Below are 22,397 nucleotides of genomic sequence, written 5' to 3'. Positions count from 1 at the left end.
GACAGCTGTTTGCCTATATATGTGACTTTTTACAGAGCAACAAATAATTGTAGAGAATGATTTAGTGAATAATTACTACTAATTCATGTAGTAGTAATCATTTATTTATTTGCAATTCCCTTTATGCCCAATTTAATTCCTCTATATACTGAGATTTACATGGTATTGACCAGGCCTGAGTGGTTGTCTGTCCTCTCATGGTGGTTGTTGTTGCCTTATGCCCTTTATCCTGCCCAGTCTCTGCTAGTTCCTCTCCATTTGGTCCTATAGCCCATTGACTTTATGAAGCTTGACTGCTGCTTTCCTCTCCAAGGCTGTTTCATCTGCATCTGCAAACCCCCATCATCCCCCAGTCAGTGCCCCCCTCTTTATTTCACACTGTCGTGCCAGTCCCCGCTGTGTCGTTTGGTCTGCTGATGCGCCCTCTTGTTTTGGACATCCAGCTCAGCTAGCACAACCTGCTACGTTTTCATGGTGTCCATAAACAGCAATCTATTCATTCTGACACCACTGGCCACCTGGGGAATAATGAAGACATATGTCACGTATTTGGCATTGTCAGAGAGAGCTTAGGCCTTTACACACTTTAGAGTGAAGGTCGATTTAGAGCCCTTTGCTTGTGCATTATCAGAGCTATTAAAATGCTTAAATTGCCCAGTGATGCTGTCTTGAAGAGTTTATGCAAAGTGGAATGTTGGATGTGTGTCTTGGGGGTTGTTACATAAGAGAAGTGTTTGTGCTCTGAGCCCTGTCCTGTCCTACTGCAGGGCCTGTCTCAGTGTTGATGGAGAGCCAGCCAGCGTAATAAGTCATTAGGCTGGTGATGAAAGAGGAAGGTTGGGACAGACCTGGGGACGCAGCTCTGCACTTGAAAAGGGTCCTGCTGACAATTTGACATCTGTCAGGGGAGGGAGTGGGCCGGGCCTGAGTCCAACCCCCAGAACATCACACTCCTCAACCCAGTTAGTTTACGTCCATGCATGCTCCTCAATATGACCTATCTGTCAACACAAACATCAGCCTGTCCTCTGATTGACTCAGACAACTATACAGCCCAGGGCATGTGTTCTGTTTGGCTGTAGAAATGACCACAGTGCTTAGATTATAGTCCAATAAGACAAATGCCCTATCAGTTCTTAACTTCACAGATGTTGCTTGCTACTCTGATATTTATTGTAAAATGAGAACACATGGGGAGTAATTTCTTGTGGAGATTTGGGTCACAGTTATGCAACATTAGGTCACTTTGTTTTCTATTTTTCACTCCCTATGAACTCTGTTTTTTTCACACAAAAAACAGTGTATTTTGGCACCCAAGTTCATTTTCATCATATTAAATCAATTTTATTATATTGTATAGGTGTTCTTAAATCAGTATTTGTTTCTAATTCCAGTAGCGGTGAATACCGGTACTTATGTATGTGGGACTTTTGATAGCCCTGTCTCTACAAAAACACAGGATATTGGGGGAGTTAAAAAAAAAAAGTTTCTCTCCTTCCTGTATTGTCCTCAGTCAGGCCATAGCCCAAACTATTTCCCACCCTCAAGTACCAACAGTCTGCTGACTCAGCGTCAACTCCTAGAATAAAAGATGAGGAATGGAATATGCTCCTGGCATATTTCTACTAGACCAGAGAATAGATAAAATAATGTTGCAATTAGTTCCTAAGTGCTCTCACTTGGATTGGATCTCATTTGAGAGCTGAGGCCCCAGAAATCTATGACTGTCCAGGATATTTTAATTTCATTACAGTGAGCCTCTCTGCCACCATATTTCCCCCACATCAAATAATCAGTAATGACTGGGATGACTCTCCTGTGACATGACTCACTGAGATGGGAGACCAATTCTAAAGTTAAATTGGACCTTCTTTATACAAGACGTCCTCCATTCTCCTCCCGACACCAACACTGTCAGATAGGGTAAACAACGTGTGCATCATGCATGCATCAGCTGGGTGGAGTGAATATTCATCAGGAGAGGAGGGTGGGACAAAGGGAGGCAAAGATTTGCCCCACTAATGTCACAAAGAGCCTACTAATGAATTGAGCTGAGTAAAAGCCCTTGGCAGCATTGTCCCCTGGAGGACGACTCCCACCCTCCCTCCCTGACTTTACGGCAGTCATTAGCAGCTGACGTCCGTTGAAAAGGGGCCATCAGGCTGCGCTGTGCTTGCTGCTGTGAAAGGAAGCCAACTGCCCCCCATTTTCATGCTCTTTAACGCTCGTTCAGAGGGAGAAAGATGACCGTGGCATGTTTTATTACGCAAGTGGGTAAACCTCAGCAGGTAAAGTCACTCCCCTGGCCAGAGGCACAATAGTGCAGGGTCTTTAATGCATGCTGAGCCAAAGGAAACCGGAGTGTGGTCCTCGTTAGGTCAACAAAGGGAAAATACAAACAAACACTAATGTAGGAAGTGTTGCTATGGGGTTTTCAAAAGTGCAAAGACACAGATGTGTTGTAATGAGTACATGAGTAATGAGGTGAACAAGGTTATGGAGTGTGGATAAAATGAATGTACCATCCTTAATTCTACATCCTATCAACCTGGACTTGCATTAGGTCACACATTTTTACCTCAAAATCTGACGCCAATAATAAATTCTGAGAGGACTGAACTCAAAGAAAACAGCCAGTGGAAACTATTTGTCTTCCACCCTAATATCCCAAGAAGAGAAATTGATCTAGGCCCAGATTCAATTGAAGGCGCGTTATAGCGCAGCGCACTATAACATACTTTTTTAAAGGTAATTTACGCTTGAGCCGACATGCGCAGAGTTGACCATAAATGCGATCTCCACAAACGTTGGGGAAAATGCCTTTAAAAGGTGCATTGACTGCTATAGTGTCATGGACTACAATGTGCCAGGCCCCAAGTAAATTAATGCTTTGTTAGCTTTGAAGAAAACAGTGAAAAACAGTTATAACTTATTGATTCTTTAATTCCATACAGATCACATTAACATATCAGTAAAGCAATTTATTACACACAAACATTTTATATTTTTTACAAAAATATTTACCAGGGAGAAACTAAATCCAAACACTAAATAAATAGACAATTCAGCAATAAACACACACATCTCATTGGGAGGAACGCATACATTTTTCAGGCCTTAGGCCTAAAGCCAGCTGTGATATCAGACCAGTCCACACCACTACTCTGGCGGTCATTCTGAAGCATATTGTCTCTGTTCCACTCCGGTATCCTCTCTGCTGGTTGGCGTTTCTCCTGACCCAGGTGCTTCACTTTCAGCCCCAGCATACAGTAGCATGGCCGTGAGCTCTGGATCAGCAGTCAGCAGGGTGTGATGCTGGACTTGGGACAGAGGAAACACAGGTATGACGGCATAGTAGCATTTATGAGGTCTCGCTGAGTCACTTGTGAGACTGCAGTCCTTCTCTTTTGGGAGAAACTGTGAGGAAATTGTTTCACCAGCACGAGTAGGAGAAGAGTGGGTACTGGCTCCACTCAGCCACATTGCCATGGTGATATCCATGGTGAACAGCCGGGGTACTGTAGTCAGCAGGCAGGTGGTGAGGGGGAGGGTACTGGACAGGGCTGGGGCCGCTCCACTGGCCCAGGGTCTGCTCGGCGCTGTAAGGGGTGTAGATGTGGTGGCTGAGGACCCCTGGCTTGCCTGCCTGGGCCATGTTGAGCACCGCTGTGTAGTCCTGGGGATGTCCTGCCGGGGGTTGGGGTCCACAGGGAGATGGTCCAATCTCATGGGTAGAGGGCTTGGAGGCTTCATGGTCTGGGACTGTGGCTACATCAGGGACTCTGGACTCAAAGCTGGCCCGTCCAGAACCCCCATTGCTGCTGCCTATGCTGGAGGAGGGAGATGGAGACTTCCCGTATTCATGGAACCTGAGGAGAGAAGGCAGGGTGGTGGTCAGTGTTATCTGCTTTGATGACAATGTGGCAGTGAGATATACAGCATAATGAACATGACAGACAGTATGCTGTGGTGCCTACCTGTAAGGCTGGTATGAAGCTGGGGCTGGTACTAGCTGCTCTGCATTGTACATTTCCCTGGTGTCAGGTCCAGGGGGTGAGTCTGTCCGGACGTGGTGGCCATGCTCCCTCTCAGGCCCCCAGGGGGAGTAGCGCTCCTCTTTCACCACTTCCTCCTCTTTGGTTTTAGGGAGTTCTGCCTGCTCTCCTTCGTATCCCTCATATGATGACCTGCGGAAGTCTGAAAAACAGACATGACATCAGACCCACTAAGCTCAGAGAATAACAATCTCTACACGAAGGGATGAGTAGTTTGGTCACCAAGTGGTGAAAGCCAATACCAGGAGGGCTGTCCTCATCTGACTCTCTGCTTAGACAATCAATTTTCTTTGCTTTCTTCTCTGGGCAGGCTGGGTTTCTGTTAGCACGCCTGCAGTGGGAAAGATAATAGAACCGATCATTAGTACACTTATATTCAAGACAAGCATAAAATATAAAATAAATAGAGTGAAATAGAAAAGTAGTTATAATAACAATTCTATATACCTTTTTGTATTAGTTCCTTCGTCTCGAAAGCCTTTTGCAAATGGGTTGTGGTCAATCTTCAGCTTGGTTATCTAGGGGAGAAAATATTTGGTTTAAACACCTAGGGACTTGTTACCAGATGCTTGCTTGGGTAAATAAAAGGGTAGTGCCCTGCTGTGCCAGTGACTGCAGTGAGACTGACCTTAGTGTTCTGGTAAGCAGTGACGGAGGTGAAGGAGGTCTCAGGGAAGGTAAAGGTCTGGAAGACACTCCAGCGTACACTGTACATGTCGTCTGCCTGGACAATGTGGAAGCGCGGGTGGTAGCGATGCATGGAGTGCAAAATGATCTGAAAGGGATAGAGATGCACACTTAGCTTAGTCACTGGAACAACAGTTAATGTCATCAAAGTAAAATCATTTTCCAACGCTCTATAGAAGAAGTCTATATCTATTATTACAGAGCTTGACAATGCCTTCTTACATGGCCATGCTGGTCCAGAGTGTTGTTGGTAAGCTTGAGCTTGAGGAAGGAGACGGTCTGTTTCATCCAGTGGCTCCCAGGGGCTGGAGAGTCTGGATGCAGGTACGTCCGACAAGGGGGCTGTGGCTCCGCCTTCCCAGCCACTTCCCATTTCTCTTTATTCCACTGGAAGGAGACCGAGAAATTGAGTAAATACATGAATAAAGTTTATCTGTCATACAAGGGGGGTGAGGTGATTTTCAGAGGCTCCCTGCCTAACTTTAGGAGGCTAAAAGAGAGATAGTTTGGCTTGCACCACCCACAGAGAGTGGGAGTAATACAGTGGGCAAACAGCAGGGGATAGAACAACAGGAAGAGATAATGTCCTTTGATGTCCAATGTCAGAGGGGTGATGAGCAGAGGGTGGAGTGGAGCTGGGTCTCGTCTGGAGATGCTGGCCATTGGAGAAAAGCTATCGCTAATGTTTGCTTATGTCAAGATTGTTTTATACAAGCCAGGGATGTGTCATAGCTAAATGTAAAATTTCATTATTTTGCTCATGAAAGACAATGGATATGTATTAAAGTGCAAACATGCAAAAGCTTCTTACCTTATACCTGAAACCATCCACAGGAACCATGTCAACCAACAAGATGTACTTGGAACAAGGCATCAGCCCAGAAAGGTTGATTTTACAGTGTGGAAACATTCTCCTGTAAAATACAAGGATAATCATTATCATGACAGTCCACAAAAAATTATATTTCTTGAAGCATTTTCGATCAAGTACATTGTAATTGATCATGGCAGATAGAATTGGAAGTTGTGGTTATCTTACCTGCCCGGTTTAGTGATAATCATCTCTGTTCCAATTTCATGGAAAGACTTCCAGAGTTCTGGGTCCTCCAGAGTCATCCTGATGTTGCCTTGGTGATAGGCATCGGGACCACCGGGAATAGAGGACGAGGGTGGAGCAATAAAGTTGGACTTCATGTCTAGGATGTAGATGTGGAAACCATCATTAAGACACAGTCATAAACCAAAACTGATGGATGACTAGCCGACCAAGATGAGAACTAAATAGGCCGGGGTAAAGAGGAAAATTTCACATACACAGAGTGGACTAAGGATACAACCCAAACTATTGATATAGACATTGAGAGCTTATGATTTGAATGTGTGATGTCCATTGGGAATCCAAGGGAGGTTTGATGACAAAAAGGAGCTTGAGGACCAACACTCACCTCTGATGGACTGCATTCTTTAGACGAGTTGATGCAACAAGAAGAGGTGCACCAAAAATATAATGTATCAGTGCTATCCAAAGTAGTTCACAGTCCCTCCTTGGTGCTGCACATCTGTCTTGAGCTTTCAGTATATTCCACTGGTGCCGGAAGCATACATTGAGGGGTGGTAGATGCAATAGTGTTCTAACAGCAATCACTTCGGGCACTCTAGAACTGTTCAACTGGAGGACAAGGTGTCCCTGACTTTTAAGGGGATCCCAGGGGTGGGAGTGGCCAGAAGAGAGAGCCATTCCCAGGCTTTGAAGTGGCACAATGATGAGTCAATGTCCCACTGTGATTGGAGGGTTGTGGAAATCAAAGGGACTTAACAGGGCCTTGATACCGTCCCCACAGGAAGGGGGACGGAGGAAATGCATCTTTATTAACTGCTAAGAGACTTTTAAACAAATATGGACGGGCTTCCCCACTGGAGAACGGGGCCTGCAGCGGCACCAAAATCTGTGTAAATATCATTCACACAGACGTAATCACACACAGAAAGTCCATTTAGTGTCCTCATGCAATGTGGTAAAAAAGCCATTATAATTAATTTGACATAGCTAATACAAGTTCAGGGAATTGATCCATTTCAAATGAGATCAACCCTCACAAAATAGAACATTTGAGTCACAATTAGGGTTGTAAAGCTACTGATAATTTACCATTTATTTTGGTAATTAACAGAAAATCTATGGCAATCTATCGTAACTTTGGTAGTTTATACTTGAATAACTTTTTTAGAAAATGTATTCATATATAGTATTCATTTATTATATCTGTGTCCATATTGTCCATCAGTCTCTTGTAGATAGACCATATGGTTCAAGAGAAAATAGCCTAATAATTAAAAAAGCAATATTTTATGTGCAATGAACTCTGCAACTCTTCCAACTATAAATGTTTTCACAACCGCCACCAGTTTGACGGCAAATCATTGACAACAAACACATATTGACATAGTAAACAATAATATAAAATGATATTTCATGCTGAAACCCTCATATTAAACACCAATGGTATTTACTAAGTTGGGATAATGTTTTACATTACGCACAGAGGGCCAGAGATAATTAGACACCTGTGACACCTCTGGATAAGAGCGTCTGCTAAATGATGTAAATGTAAAATGTAAATGTGATAATCAGAAGTACCCAAAAAGGCCACTAGATGTCTTGAAAGATACCAAAATGCGTTAGTTTACTGATAAACTTTGAAAGTTTCCAGTAATATACACTACCGTTCAAAAGTTTGGGGTCACTTAGAAATGTCCTTGTTTTCGAAAGAAAAGCAAAAAAAAATTCCATTAAAATATCATCAAATTGATCAGAAACACAGTGTAGACATTGTTAATGTTGTAAATTTCTATTGTAGCTGGAAACGGCTGATTTGTAATGGAATATCTACATAGGCGTACAGAGGCCCATTATCAGCAACCATCAGTCCTGTGTTCCAATGGCACGTTGTGTTTGCTAATCCAAGATTATCATTTTTAAAGGCTAACTGATCATTAGAAAACCCTTTTGCAATTATGTTAGCACAGCTGAAAACTGTTGTGCTGATTAAAGAAGCAATACAACTGGCCTTCTTGAGACTAGTTGAGTATCTGGAGCATCAGCAAATATGGGTTCGATTACAGGCTGAAAATGGCCAGAAACAAATAACTTTCTTCTGAAACTCGCCAGTCTATTCTTGTTCTGAGACATTAAGGCTATTCCATGCGAGAAATTGCCAAGAAACTGAAGATCTCGTACAACGCTGTGTACTACTCCCTTCACAGAACAGCGCAAACTGGCTCTAACCAGAATAGAAAGAGCAGTGGGAGGCCCTGGTGCACAACTGAGCAAGAGGACAAATACATTAGAGTGTCTAGTTTGAGAAACAGACGCCTCACAGGTCCTCAACTGGCAGCTTCATTAAATAGTACCTGCAAAACACCAGTCTCAACGTCAACAGTGAAGAGGCGACTCCGGGATGCTGACCTTCTAGGCAGAGTTGCAAAGAAAAAGCCATATCTCAGACTGGCCAATAAAAATAAAAGATTAAGATGGGCAAAGGAACACAGACACTGGACAGAGGAAGATTGGAAAAATGGACAGACGAATCGAAGTTTGAGGTGTTCCAATCACAAAGAAGAACATTTGTGAGACGCAGACCAAATGAAAAGATGCTGGAGGAGTGCTTGATGCCATCTGTCAAGCATGGTGGTGGCCTGGGGGTGCTTTGGTGGTGGTAAAGTGGGAGATTTATACAGGGTAAAAGGGATCTTAAAGAAGGAAGGCTATCACTCCATTTTACAACGCCATGCCATTCCCTTGTGGACGGCGCTTGATTGGAGCCAATTTCTTCCTACAACAGGACAATGACCCAAAGCACAGCTCCAAACTATGCAATAACTATTTAGGAAAGAAGCAGTCAGCTGGTATTCTGTCTATAATGGAGTGGCCAGCACAGTCACCGGATTTCAACCCTATTGAGCTGTTGTGGGAGCAGCTTGACCGTATGGTACGTAAGAAGTGCCCATCAAGCCAATCCAACTTGTGGGAGGTGCTTCAGGAAGCATGGGGTGAAATCTCTTCAGATTACCTCAACAAATTGACAACTAGAATGCCAAAGGTCTGCAAGGCTGTAATTGCTGCAAATGGAGGATTCTTTGACGAAAGCAAAGTTTGAAGGACACAATTATTATTTCAATTAACCTTGTCAATTACTACATTTCCTATTCATTTTGCTATGTTTCCTATTCAAACTAATTTCATGTATGTTTTCATGGAAAACAAGGACATTTCTAAGTGACCCCAAACTTTTGAACGGTAGTGTATATGTATACCCTCCCTTTGCAACCCTTGTCACAATCCTTAATTCATGTTTTTGCCAAATGCCAGCCCAGACACTTTGTTTGCTATAATGCTGAGGGATGGGGCTGGAGAAATGTAACCATTCTCAAATTCATAGATGGAGCTATGAATGCAAGGAGTGACAGTTCATGAGATCAACATTATAGTTTTGAACATATCTGAAGCTATATATTGCTTGTTTACAAAATACATTGTTCACAAACAATGGAGTAACCTTATATTTTGGATTTTGATTGGGTAAGACAGCTCATGAGGCAAATTATATTCTTCCAAAATGAATGGGTATATATAATTGATTGAAATTACCATTGAACAGCAGTAACTATTGCTGATTGTACCTTTAATTACTTTTTTTATGATTATCAAAATAAGGTATGTTGAATGAACATCACTTTGAACTTGTGTGCTTCCCTGACAATACAATTTAAGAAATGCTATCCCATCTTGATTCATTCTTCCAACACAGTTATAACATAACTATAGTCTCCTGAGTGGCGCAGTGGTCTAAGGCACTGCATCGCAGTGCTAACTGTGCCACTAGAGATCCTGGTTCGAATCCAGGCTCTGTCGCAGCCGGCCGCGACCGGGAGACTCATGGGCGGCGCACAATTGGCCAAGCGTCGTCCAGGGTAGGGGAGGGAATGGCCGGCAGGGATGTAGCTCAGTTGATAGAGCATGGCGTTTGCAACGCCAGGGTTGTGGGTTCGATTCCCACGGGGGGCCAGTATAAAAAAAATTATAATATATGTATTCACTAACTGTAAGTCGCTCTGGATAAGAGCGTCTGCTAAATGACTAAAATGTAAATGTAAAATACACACAACGTGTCATACGTTTATCATATGCACTATTGGTTGAATCAATGACTAAATCTTGCCCAAACAGGGTCTCTGCCATGTTTCATTCTCCATCGGAGAAAGTGAGGAGTGTGTCAGGGACCAATAAACCTATAATGGTCTGATAACTTACAATAATACCGGTGTCTTTCTCCAGGTGAGTCTTACCTGGGGGTGAGCCATGTTGGGTGTTGGGACTGGAGGCAGTGCCCTGGGGTTGTGTATTGATCTGTCTAGACAGGACAATGCTCCGATAGATAATCTCATCACGGCAGTTTCCCCTAGGCCCCAGTTTCTCCATGCGGAGAGGCACTGTAAGGGCCAGAAATTAACAGTCAGTTAGCACCCCAGAGCCAAGACACCACAGCTTGAAAGAGACAGAGGCAGAGACAGAATGAAGGCCAGGCACAACCTCCCCTCCATTCCAAAGGAGCCCTCCCTCCCACAATTGCCATCGTCCAGGCAAATCCACAAATGTCCATTGGCTATGTCTCCTCCTGTATTCACCTCTGTTACCACAGGCTAAACAAATGCTAAACGGAGAACCATTCGCAGCACTTCAGCAGAGTTCCTCCTCTGTCATCTCTGCTTCCTCTGGCACTTAAAGTACCTCAAATACCCTCAATAGATCTACAAGCTTTCTTCAGCTACAGTGACTAAAAATAATGTCTCACTCAGCTTTGTCCTACAAAATCAAGCAGTTTTCAAACAATCCCTATACAATTAGTCAGTCTCTCTCATTGTATGCTTATATGTGCATATTGCATACAGTGCCTCCAGTGGTAGTATTGTATGCTCCAAGTTTCCATAGTATTATTGTGAGCCCTATTTTCTTTGTAATTTGCGTCTGTGAATCTGTATATAAGCCTATCACAGGAGGTTGGTGGCACCTTAATTGGGGAGGATGGGCTCGTGGTAATGGCTGGAGCGTAATTGGTGGAATGGTATCAGATACATCAAACACATGGTTTCCATGTGTTTGATGCCATTCCATTGACTCCATTCCAGCCATTATTATGAGTTGTCCTCCCTGCAGCCTCTACTGAAGCCTAAGTTATCATGTGGGAGACCATACAGTAAGTATGGAACCCCATTTGTGAGGAATACTAGAATGATACTAAATGGATCTTGATACCTTAAAAGGGTCATAAAGTTAGTCCTTTGGAAATGGCTGTATTAAACCAGGCAACTAGAGAAACATCCCTCTAAGGAACAGCAGTTAAACACGCCTCAGGAGAGGTTTACAACTAGAAAGCCTGGGCTGTGAGAATATTGACTAGCTAGTTGAAAGAGCCCATGTTGAGTCAATGTATATTTGTCCCATTACTCCAAACAGACCCACTCAGAGAGACCTGCATTGGATTTTCACACCACAGGTCCTCACGTTGACTCTAAAGGGCTATTTTGGAGGGAGAAAAGACAGATGCAGTATGCATAACTGGTTCCACCAATCACCCTGCATAGAGGGCCAGCCTGCTAGTAGCACTCTGAGCTTTAGGAAGTGTGATGTGGTTTCATTCTCCTTATATGTGAAAGCAATTGTTGCTGAGGAGTTATTAATCACAGGTTCAGTGTTGCTCTCCTCACCTTGCACTTCTGAGGGCAAATGCATATTCCCAGGGCCTCTTGTGCTGTCTCCCTCTCGAGAGCTCAGAGCCATGTCATGGGATATCAAAACAAGGAAGGCACAGCTCTTTGTGTGATTACAAGAGTGTGGCTATTTCAGGAATTGGAGAAGGGACCAATTTTGATGTGGAATATTTTAAGTAATCACAGTTTAAAGGCTTACAGGGAAGTCTAATGTGAGCGTGTCACTTTCAGAGCTAAGGTGTACATTTCAGCAGTGGCGGTGTCAATCCCATTACGCAGTGGAGGTGATAGCCAGGCTGCTGTACGTGGCAGAGGATACAGGCCAGAGTCAGGGTGGCAGGTGAGGGTCTACTGTTATATTTTACAGCTGCTCTTTGGGCAACACATCAGGGGAATTGTGGCCTTGAAGACAATGACTGAGTTAAGAACTAGTGTAGCTAACTATAATCACACAGTGAAGTGGCCCAAAGAGCCGTTATTCAATGTTTATGAATGATTTCAATGAGTCAACACTGAATCACTGGGTTGTAGATCTATGACAAAATATGTCAAACTACATAAATATTCCCTTTATTCTCAACATAATGTATGAAAAGAGGAATAAAAACCATCCCTAACATGATCTCTACACTGGATGTAATAAAGTTGTAGAAAGTGATACCATTGCCATAGCAGACATGGCATAGAGATTCAGAGAAGGCAAACATGAATAATTTACAGTATATAAAAATTAACTCAGTCGCCAAGTTTGTGTCAATAGAGCTAATGTGTCTTGACTGTTCTCCCACTCCGATGAGCCTACTAGGGCCCAACCTCCCTGCAAAGTGTTGGTCCTCAGTGCAGTCTATGGCGGGGCCGCTGGCCGGGCCACTGTCTGCTCACTGATAACCTTTACCACTGATGCTCTACCTCCCAGGTGTCAGTCTCTGGCCATTTGCTTTAACTGCGCAGATCCCCTTGTGCTCAATAGTTAACAGCTGCCAATACACAGCCGGGCCCAAGGATCAGACGGCTCTGCTCCAGCCCAATAAAGAGCCCCTGCAGTGGGCCGACGAGAAATCTCACACCTTTGGCCCACATTAGCTATGCAGCATACCCTTTTGATGCCTTAATTGGTTACTTTGAGGGGTTTGTATAGGTAGCAGTCGCTGGCTAAAGACAACCTGATGTCAGTGGAGCTCCAATCCCTTCTGATTCAGCCTACCGGTACATCACCTCAAATACTGGAAAGACACACTTGTTAAACCTGACATCAGGGCTATTACATAGTAATTTTGTGATTGTTGGCTGACGATTTCATCTCAAGTGCAGTTCAATGTTTTAGCTATAAACAATAACGACTATGATGTTCTTAATCAGTGAATCTTAAAGATGACTGCACAATAACACAGGATACATTCTCAAAGGAATAGATTGATCTAGCATAGTGACAACACTCCCTTTTTCTCTGCAAAACACTGAGCACGGAATAAAACTGTCAGTGAAGCACTTCGGGATTAGTTTAAAATGTAATGTTTTGGTGAATTACATTTGCTTTCTTTGGATGAATACAGTAGATAATATACTGTCAGGCCCATAATTATTGTCACCCTTAGTAAAAGATTAGCAAAAAAAATAAGTAATACTAATACTGAGCTATATTGTATGCGCCAAAGAATTGGGAAATTATATTATTTTATACTAATACAATTGCTCAAAGAGATTTAGCTTCCGTTTTTCAACACCAAACCCACCACTACTGCGCGTGGTCAAAGAGCTGTATTTTCATGTTATCTGAGCATAGCACTGGTTCCAATCCAAGTGCCAATGCTGTTAAACTCCAGGCGGTGCTATAGTCAGATTACATGAAAAACAAGCTTTTTGGCCACGTACACCAGTGGTGGGTTTGGCGTCGAAAAACGGAAGCATATGCAGAAAAGTGCCTCATACCTACAGTAAAATATCTTTGATGTTATGGGGGTATTTTGCTTCCACTGGTCCTGTGGCCCTTGTTAAAGGCAACGGCATCATGAACTTTACCAAGTACCAGGACATTTTAGCCCAAAACTTGGTTGCCTCTGCCAGCAGGCTGACACTTGGCCACAAGTGGATCTTCCAGCGAAACAATAACCCCAAACACATCAAAATCTACAAAGAAATTGATAATTGACCATAAAAATGTACATTTTGCAATTGCCATCTCAGTCTCCGGACTTGCACCCCATTGAAAACCTTGAAAACATTTGAGAAAAAGGCTGTGTCATTATCCTCATAGGGTACTGGAGTACTGAAAACAGAAGTGCCAATAATTTTGACCCTGATCTTTTTCACTAATAAAAAAAAAACTTTTAAACAATATTTCCTTCTCTGAGCAATTGCATTAGTATAAAATAATATAATTTCAACAACAACAAAAAATAGCATGTACTATAGCTCAGTATTTGTATTATTTATTTTTGTATTTTTTGCTCATCTTTATCATGGGTGCCAATTATGGACTGGACTGTAGGTAGGTAGTTAACTTCTTCCTGCTGACAGACAGATAAGGCAGAAAAGACTGAACAAATCACTTACCAACCCCCTCTGCCCTATCAAGGCTTGGAGAAGACAGATCTCACTACTTCAACCTAGGGGATGGGGGATCACACATTTGGTCCACCTCATAAGAAAACAAACCTCAAATTTAGCTTTCCTGACAAAGGGGCAAATGACAAATTCACAGCACTTCAGAAGAAACTTCTGGAAGTCGCTAATGAAGGCTAATGACTTCCCTCGTGACAGAGACTTCACACTAAAGTGTACGAGCCCTTTGACTACAATGTCAGAGACAGGGTGGTCTCAGCTAGAGGAGTTTGTGGAGAGAAAACATAATTGATACACAGGGGACATGTTGGTGGAAAGAGTGACACTGCCACAGGTTGTTTTGTTTAGGTCTAACTTGACTGGAATTGTAGTCTGTAGAACTTAATGACATTGAGGTTGTCTTGCCAACTGGTCTAAACTACTGTATACATACAGCTATTGAAACCAATACATAACCATTACAGCTGCCAGAGGTTGAAGTTCAAACTCAATCTAAATATGAAAATAAACAGAAAACGTAAGTAATGGAAATATGTGTTGAAGAGCAAAGACCAGGTAAGAGTGTATAAAGTATATTTTTGTTGTGACATCTTTAATGTGGCAAGTCAATATGTAGAGAACAACAACTCCCCAGCCTGAGCTAAGGTTGAAAAGCAGAGGAAAACCCTTGAACCCAAAGTCACCTTTCAGCCATTATACATTCCCATAAGAAGCTCAGCAGTAGAAATACAAAACAGTATTTTACACCAAAAAAATACAAACATCCATTTACAGGTAGTCAAGCAAGACTTGTTTGGGGCGATGTCCTTTACAATTATTAATTCATAATTTCTTCCTTCCTAAGCATTGTTATAGACAATTCACGAGAAACATACGGTAAATATCCTTTGTTTTATAGAAAACAATCTGTAAAAAACATGATATTGTCTTCTTCTGTACAACTGACTAGGTATCCCCCTTTCCGAGTTGACTTAGAATTAACATATTTACCGAAACTGATCCAGCGGGAAGGCATTTTGTCTGAATTAGGAACATCCACACCTTCCATTACAATGCCAGTAAATTCAGAAAATAAACTGAAACACAACTGATTAAGTTATGTTACATATTAATTAGTTACATTTTAATTTGTTTCCTAAATTGACTAGAATGGAGGTGTACTTGACCCCAATGCTAAATAAACACCCGAACCCTGTAAGAGTTGCCTCATTGGAATATATGTTTTAAGTATGATGTACAAAAGCTAATTCTGGCTAATCCAAAACATCTCTCTGTCTATTATCCTGAGCAATGCTGGTGACAGGACCTCTTCCTGGTAAAGACTCCTCCAAGCTACAAATCCACACAGGAACAAGGACAAAATCAAACGAGACTTGAAACAATGAAGTACAAAAATAGAACAAACAAAAGACAAATCAAAGACATCACACGTGGAAGTGTAAACATATCCAATCTGCTACAGGTTATTAAGCTTTGGAGAAGTAGGTTCCTCAACATTGCGTTAGGAGGCCCATATAAAAGCCTGGTTTGCAGCTGATGGTCCTCAGTAAATCGTAGTGTCCATGAAAATACAGGTCACATACAAATGTGGGTTTCTTGCAGTTTAGGTTCTTATATCAATGTGTATGGACAAAACTTGGCTGGCAACATGTTGCCATGGCACATATCATCATGTTGAAGTACCTCAGTGTGGGATGTTGCATCCCACCAACAAAGATTTAGCTGCAGTTGAAATATAGTAAAAGCAGGCCGAATTTTTGTCCCCATTACTTGTGCAAGATGCATAAATCACAGCCAAGGATGCCAATTGCATTGCAGGCTAGTCAGGTCTAGCTCAAAGGAGTGGCCTGGGTTTGTTCACTCTTGTAGCTGTGAGAAGGGGACAAGGGGGTGGGGGGGGGGGGTACAGCTGGTCAGTAGCTCAGATGTCCATGTAATCATCCTCCTCATCCCCATCGTCTGATTCACTCTCCAGAGAGGACTCCTGGCTGGAGGTCTCCTGCACCTCCAGGGCTGGCTGGCTCAGCGTCTCCTTCTTCACTGTGGCCGCCGACTGGGAGGACAGGATCACGTTCTGCACAGGGGACAGGAACAGGGGACAGGAACAGGGGACAGACAACAGGGGACAGGAACAGGGGACAGGAACAGGGGACAGGAACAGGGGACAGGAACAGGGGACAGGAACAGGGGACAGGAACAGGGGACAGGAACAGGGGACAGAGAACAGGGGACAGAGAACAGGGGACAGGAACAGGGGACAGACAACAGGGGACAGGAACAGGGGACAGACAACAGGGGACAGAGAACAGGGGACAGGAACAGGGGACAGAGAACAGGGGACAGACAACAGGGGACAGAGAACAGGGGACAGAGAACAGGGGACAGGAACAGGGGACAGGAACAGGGGACAGGAACAGGGGACAGGAACAGGGGACAGGAACAGGGGACAGGAACAGGGGACAGGAACAGGGGACAGGAACAGGGGACAGGAACAGGGGACAGGAACAGGGGACAGGAACAGGGGACAGGAACAGGGGACAGGAACAGGGGACAGACAACAGGGGACAGGAACAGGGGACAGACAACAGGGGACAGGAACAGGGGACAGGAACAGGGGACAGGAACAGGGGACAGGAACAGGGGACAGGAACAGGGGACAGGAACAGGGGACAGGAACAGGGGACAGGAACAGGGGACAGGAACAGGGGACAGGAACAGGGGACAGACAACAGGGGACAGGAACAGGGGACAGGAACAGGGGACAGGAACAGGGGACAGACAACAGGGGACAGGAACAGGGGACAGGAACAGGGGACAGGAACAGGGGACAGGAACAGGGGACAGGAACAGGGGACAGGAACAGGGGACAGGAACAGGGGACAGGAACAGGGGACAGGAACAGGGGACAGGAACAGGGGACAGGAACAGGGGACAGGAACAGGAGGGGTTTAGTCTGACTGACAGACAGGGTGAGAAGATAGAAAGTGGCCAGAGATAGATACATAGATGGAATTGATAGAGAGATAGATACATAGATGGAATTGATAGAGAGATAGATACATAGATGGAATTGATAGAGAGATAGATACATAGATGGAATTGATAGAGAGATAGATACATAGATGGAATTGATAGAGAGATAGATACATAGATGGAATTGATAGAGAGATAGATACATAGATGGAATTGATAGAGAGATAGATACATAGATGGAATTGATAGAGAGATAGATACATAGATGGAATTGATAGAGAGATAGATACATAGATGGAATTGATAGAGAGATAGATACATAGATGGAATTGATAGAGAGATAGATACATAGATGGAATTGATAGAGAGATAGATACATAGATGGAATTGATAGAGAGATAGATACATAGATGGAATTGATAGAGAGATAGATACATAGATGGAATTGATAGAGAGATAGATACATAGATGGAATTGATAGAGAGATAGATACATAGATGGAATTGATAGAGAGATAGATACATAGATGGAATTGATAGAGAGATAGATACATAGATGGAATTGATAGAGAGATAGATACATAGATGGAATTGATAGAGAGATAGATACATAGATGGAATTGATAGAGAGATAGATACATAGATGGAATTGATAGAGAGATAGATACATAGATGGAATTGATAGAGAGATAGATACATAGATGGAATTGATAGAGAGATAGATACATAGATGGAATTGATAGAGAGATAGATACATAGATGGAATTGATAGAGAGATAGATACATAGATGGAATTGATAGAGAGATAGATACATAGATGGAATTGATAGAGAGATAGATACATAGATGGAATTGATAGAGAGATAGATACATAGATGGAATTGATAGAGAGATAGATACATAGATGGAATTGATAGAGAGATAGATACATAGATGGAATTGATAGAGAGATAGATACATAGATGGAATTGATAGAGAGATAGATACATAGATGGAATTGATAGAGAGATAGATACATAGATGGAATTGATAGAGAGATAGATACATAGATGGAATTGATAGAGAGATAGATACATAGATGGAATTGATAGAGAGATAGATACATAGATGGAATTGATAGAGAGATAGATACATAGATGGAATTGATAGAGAGATAGATACATAGATGGAATTGATAGAGAGATAGATACATAGATGGAATTGATAGAGAGATAGATACATAGATGGAATTGATAGAGAGATAGATACATAGATGGAATTGATAGAGAGATAGATACATAGATGGAATTGATAGAGAGATAGATACATAGATGGAATTGATAGAGAGATAGATACATAGATGGAATTGATAGAGAGATAGATACATAGATGGAATTGATAGAGAGATAGATACATAGATGGAATTGATAGAGAGATAGATACATAGATGGAATTGATAGAGAGATAGATACATAGATGGAATTGATAGAGAGATAGATACATAGATGGAATTGATAGAGAGATAGATACATAGATGGAATTGATAGAGAGATAGATACATAGATGGAATTGATAGAGAGATAGATACATAGATGGAATTGATAGAGAGATAGATACATAGATGGAATTGATAGAGAGATAGATACATAGATGGAATTGATAGAGAGATAGATACATAGATGGAATTGATAGAGAGATAGATACATAGATGGAATTGATAGAGAGATAGATACATAGATGGAATTGATAGAGAGATAGATACATAGATGGAATTGATAGAGAGATAGATACATAGATGGAATTGATAGAGAGATAGATACATAGATGGAATTGATAGAGAGATAGATACATAGATGGAATTGATAGAGAGATAGATACATAGATGGAATTGATAGAGAGATAGATACATAGATGGAATTGATAGAGAGATAGATACATAGATGGAATTGATAGAGAGATAGATACATAGATGGAATTGATAGAGAGATAGATACATAGATGGAATTGATAGAGAGATAGATACATAGATGGAATTGATAGAGAGATAGATACATAGATGGAATTGATAGAGAGATAGATACATAGATGGAATTGATAGAGAGATAGATACATAGATGGAATTGATAGAGAGATAGATACATAGATGGAATTGATAGAGAGATAGATACATAGATGGAATTGATAGAGAGATAGATACATAGATGGAATTGATAGAGAGATAGATACATAGATGGAATTGATAGAGAGATAGATACATAGATGGAATTGATAGAGAGATAGATACATAGATGGAATTGATAGAGAGATAGATACATAGATGGAATTGATAGAGAGATAGATACATAGATGGAATTGATAGAGAGATAGATACATAGATGGAATTGATAGAGAGATAGATACATAGATGGAATTGATAGAGAGATAGATACATAGATGGAATTGATAGAGAGATAGATACATAGATGGAATTGATAGAGAGATAGATACATAGATGGAATTGATAGAGAGATAGATACATAGATGGAATTGATAGAGAGATAGATACATAGATGGAATTGATAGAGAGATAGATACATAGATGGAATTGATAGAGAGATAGATACATAGATGGAATTGATAGAGAGATAGATACATAGATGGAATTGATAGAGAGATAGATACATAGATGGAATTGATAGAGAGATAGATACATAGATGGAATTGATAGAGAGATAGATACATAGATGGAATTGATAGAGAGATAGATACATAGATGGAATTGATAGAGAGATAGATACATAGATGGAATTGATAGAGAGATAGATACATAGATGGAATTGATAGAGAGATAGATACATAGATGGAATTGATAGAGAGATAGATACATAGATGGAATTGATAGAGAGATAGATACATAGATGGAATTGATAGAGAGATAGATACATAGATGGAATTGATAGAGAGATAGATACATAGATGGAATTGATAGAGAGATAGATACATAGATGGAATTGATAGAGAGATAGATACATAGATGGAATTGATAGAGAGATAGATACATAGATGGAATTGATAGAGAGATAGATACATAGATGGAATTGATAGAGAGATAGATACATAGATGGAATTGATAGAGAGATAGATACATAGATGGAATTGATAGAGAGATAGATACATAGATGGAATTGATAGAGAGATAGATACATAGATGGAATTGATAGAGAGATAGATACATAGATGGAATTGATAGAGAGATAGATACATAGATGGAATTGATAGAGAGATAGATACATAGATGGAATTGATAGAGAGATAGATACATAGATGGAATTGATAGAGAGATAGATACATAGATGGAATTGATAGAGAGATAGATACATAGATGGAATTGATAGAGAGATAGATACATAGATGGAATTGATAGAGAGATAGATACATAGATGGAATTGATAGAGAGATAGATACATAGATGGAATTGATAGAGAGATAGATACATAGATGGAATTGATAGAGAGATAGATACATAGATGGAATTGATAGAGAGATAGATACATAGATGGAATTGATAGAGAGATAGATACATAGATGGAATTGATAGAGAGATAGATACATAGATGGAATTGATAGAGAGATAGATACATAGATGGAATTGATAGAGAGATAGATACATAGATGGAATTGATAGAGAGATAGATACATAGATGGAATTGATAGAGAGATAGATACATAGATGGAATTGATAGAGAGATAGATACATAGATGGAATTGATAGAGAGATAGAAGGAGAAAGAGAGAAGGAGAAAGAGAGAAGGAGAGAGAGAGAGAGAGAGAGATAGAGAGGAAGCGGGAAAGCACCTTGAGTCTCTGCTTGGTTTCCTCTGAGATACTTCCTTTGGGGGAGAGCAGGGTGGGTGTAGGCGGGGTGACTGTGATTTCGGGGGGGAACTTGGTGGAGGGGATGAAGAGTTTTGGCATGTTGGGGGGGATGCGGGAGCGGACACGACTGGGGTCCGACATCTTGGACTGCTCACTGCTGCCATACAGCTGCTGGTCTGAACAACAGAGGACATAGAGAAACATTATGACAACGTCTCACAAATATCCTCTACTCCACCTTAATATAATTCTTACTTTCCCTCTTGGTATGTCCTGGTTGTAAATGTTCTTACCGGTGCAGGGATGTGTGGTACTACAGGAAGCAGGCTCGTCATGGTGCCAGCCTGCAGCCTCCTGCCCTGGGGACACAGTGGCCAGCTTCATCTGTTGGCACAGATGAGACTCCTGCTGTCTGTAGGACAGTCCCTCTGGGGGCTCCTCAAGTTCATCTGGAGAAACAACCACATCACATGACCTGGCTGGGTCACAATCCATACAGCATCCAAACACACACACCAGCATAGTGAAGACGGACAAGATGGCAAGCTCTCACTCATACAACTGGGGTTAGCAGAATAATCAATTTCAGACTGATTCAGTATGCAGTGCACTATACTATAGCAACAATGTTTGCAATGGCCAACATTAACATGAGCTTACTAGAACATAAATATTATTTCTATACACAGACAGACAAAGCCACTGGTTTCAAATATTGTTCCAGGCTGCCATAACAGACCCCACAATGAAAGCTGGAGGCAGATGGGATATATGAGGGAGGGTAATGCCTGCCTGCCTGTGAGAATCACATCCCCATGTAGCAGCATACAATAGCACTGGCAGCACTGACAGCAAATACAATAATCCCACTCCCTCTCTACCCGACCTCTTCATTCAGGTTGCCTGGGAAACCATTGGTAGATTTCAGTGCCAAGCTGCCTGATGCTGAGCACTGATCTCCTTAACCTCACACATGTGTCTGTGTGTGTGTGTGCTCGTGTGGATGATATCCTCCTTGAATCCTTAAATATTTAATGTACTCAATAATCAGGATGGTCAACTAAAGAGGCTTGACACAATTGTGTCATACAGAAACAATGTATCATCCGGAAAACAGTGTTCCAAGTTAAAGACAGATCATTATTTCAAACACTTCCATCTGTAAGTGTCAGATGTACTATGTACTAGGGAGACTTAAGTGATTTACTAAAACAGAAACCATTCAACCAGTTCATAGTGTACAGTAGTTACATAACACAGCTCTGAGTGGGCAAGTGTGCCCCCTGCTGGCTGGTTATCATTACAGAGAGAGAGAGCAGCTTTGACAAGTCTAATTTATCCTTATCCCCCTAGAGCAGCAGGTGCCACGCAGGGAATCATCAACTGCAGAGACAGCACAGTGAACACAACCAGTTTGCAGCGAAATTACTGTGGGTGCTACAAATCAATTCACATTACACTATATTCTCCAAAGAGGATCTACGCAATTTTAATTAAATGTTTGATGACCTTGTCCTCT

The 22,397-nt window shown here is 41.8% G+C and overlaps 1 protein-coding gene and 1 pseudogene across 2 annotated transcripts in view; both read right to left on the bottom strand.

Moving 5' to 3' along the window:
• Positions 1–3,433: 3,433 nt before the first annotated feature.
• LOC311145068 (T-box-containing protein TBX6L-like) lies at positions 3,434–11,580 on the bottom strand (the record flags this gene model as incomplete). Its single annotated transcript, XM_084181251.1, has 10 exons — positions 3,434–3,869; positions 3,978–4,197; positions 4,298–4,386; positions 4,503–4,573; positions 4,684–4,830; positions 4,965–5,129; positions 5,554–5,656; positions 5,782–5,938; positions 10,089–10,232; positions 11,508–11,580. 10 exons carry the CDS (start codon positions 11,578–11,580, stop codon positions 3,434–3,436), a joined length of 1,605 nt encoding a protein of 534 aa, XP_084037377.1.
• Positions 11,581–14,638: 3,058 nt separating this feature from the next.
• LOC311145067 (calcineurin-binding protein cabin-1-like) overlaps positions 14,639–22,397 on the bottom strand; it is a 92,291-nt pseudogene continuing 84,532 nt past the window's right edge. Inside the window, exons 30-32 of the transcript XR_014615572.1 lie at positions 21,172–21,327; positions 20,858–21,054; positions 14,639–16,146 (exon numbers count right to left, since the gene is read on the bottom strand). The product of XR_014615572.1 is annotated as a calcineurin-binding protein cabin-1-like (transcript). The remainder of the gene's footprint in view (positions 16,147–20,857; positions 21,055–21,171; positions 21,328–22,397) is intronic.

Source organism: Coregonus lavaretus (genome assembly GCF_964263955.1).
Source record: "Coregonus lavaretus genome assembly, chromosome: 17".
In the NCBI taxonomy this organism is placed as follows: Eukaryota; Metazoa; Chordata; class Actinopteri; order Salmoniformes; family Salmonidae; genus Coregonus; species Coregonus lavaretus.
The sequence above is the reverse complement of the archived record's forward strand: the minus strand, read 5'-3'. Positions and strand labels throughout refer to the sequence as shown.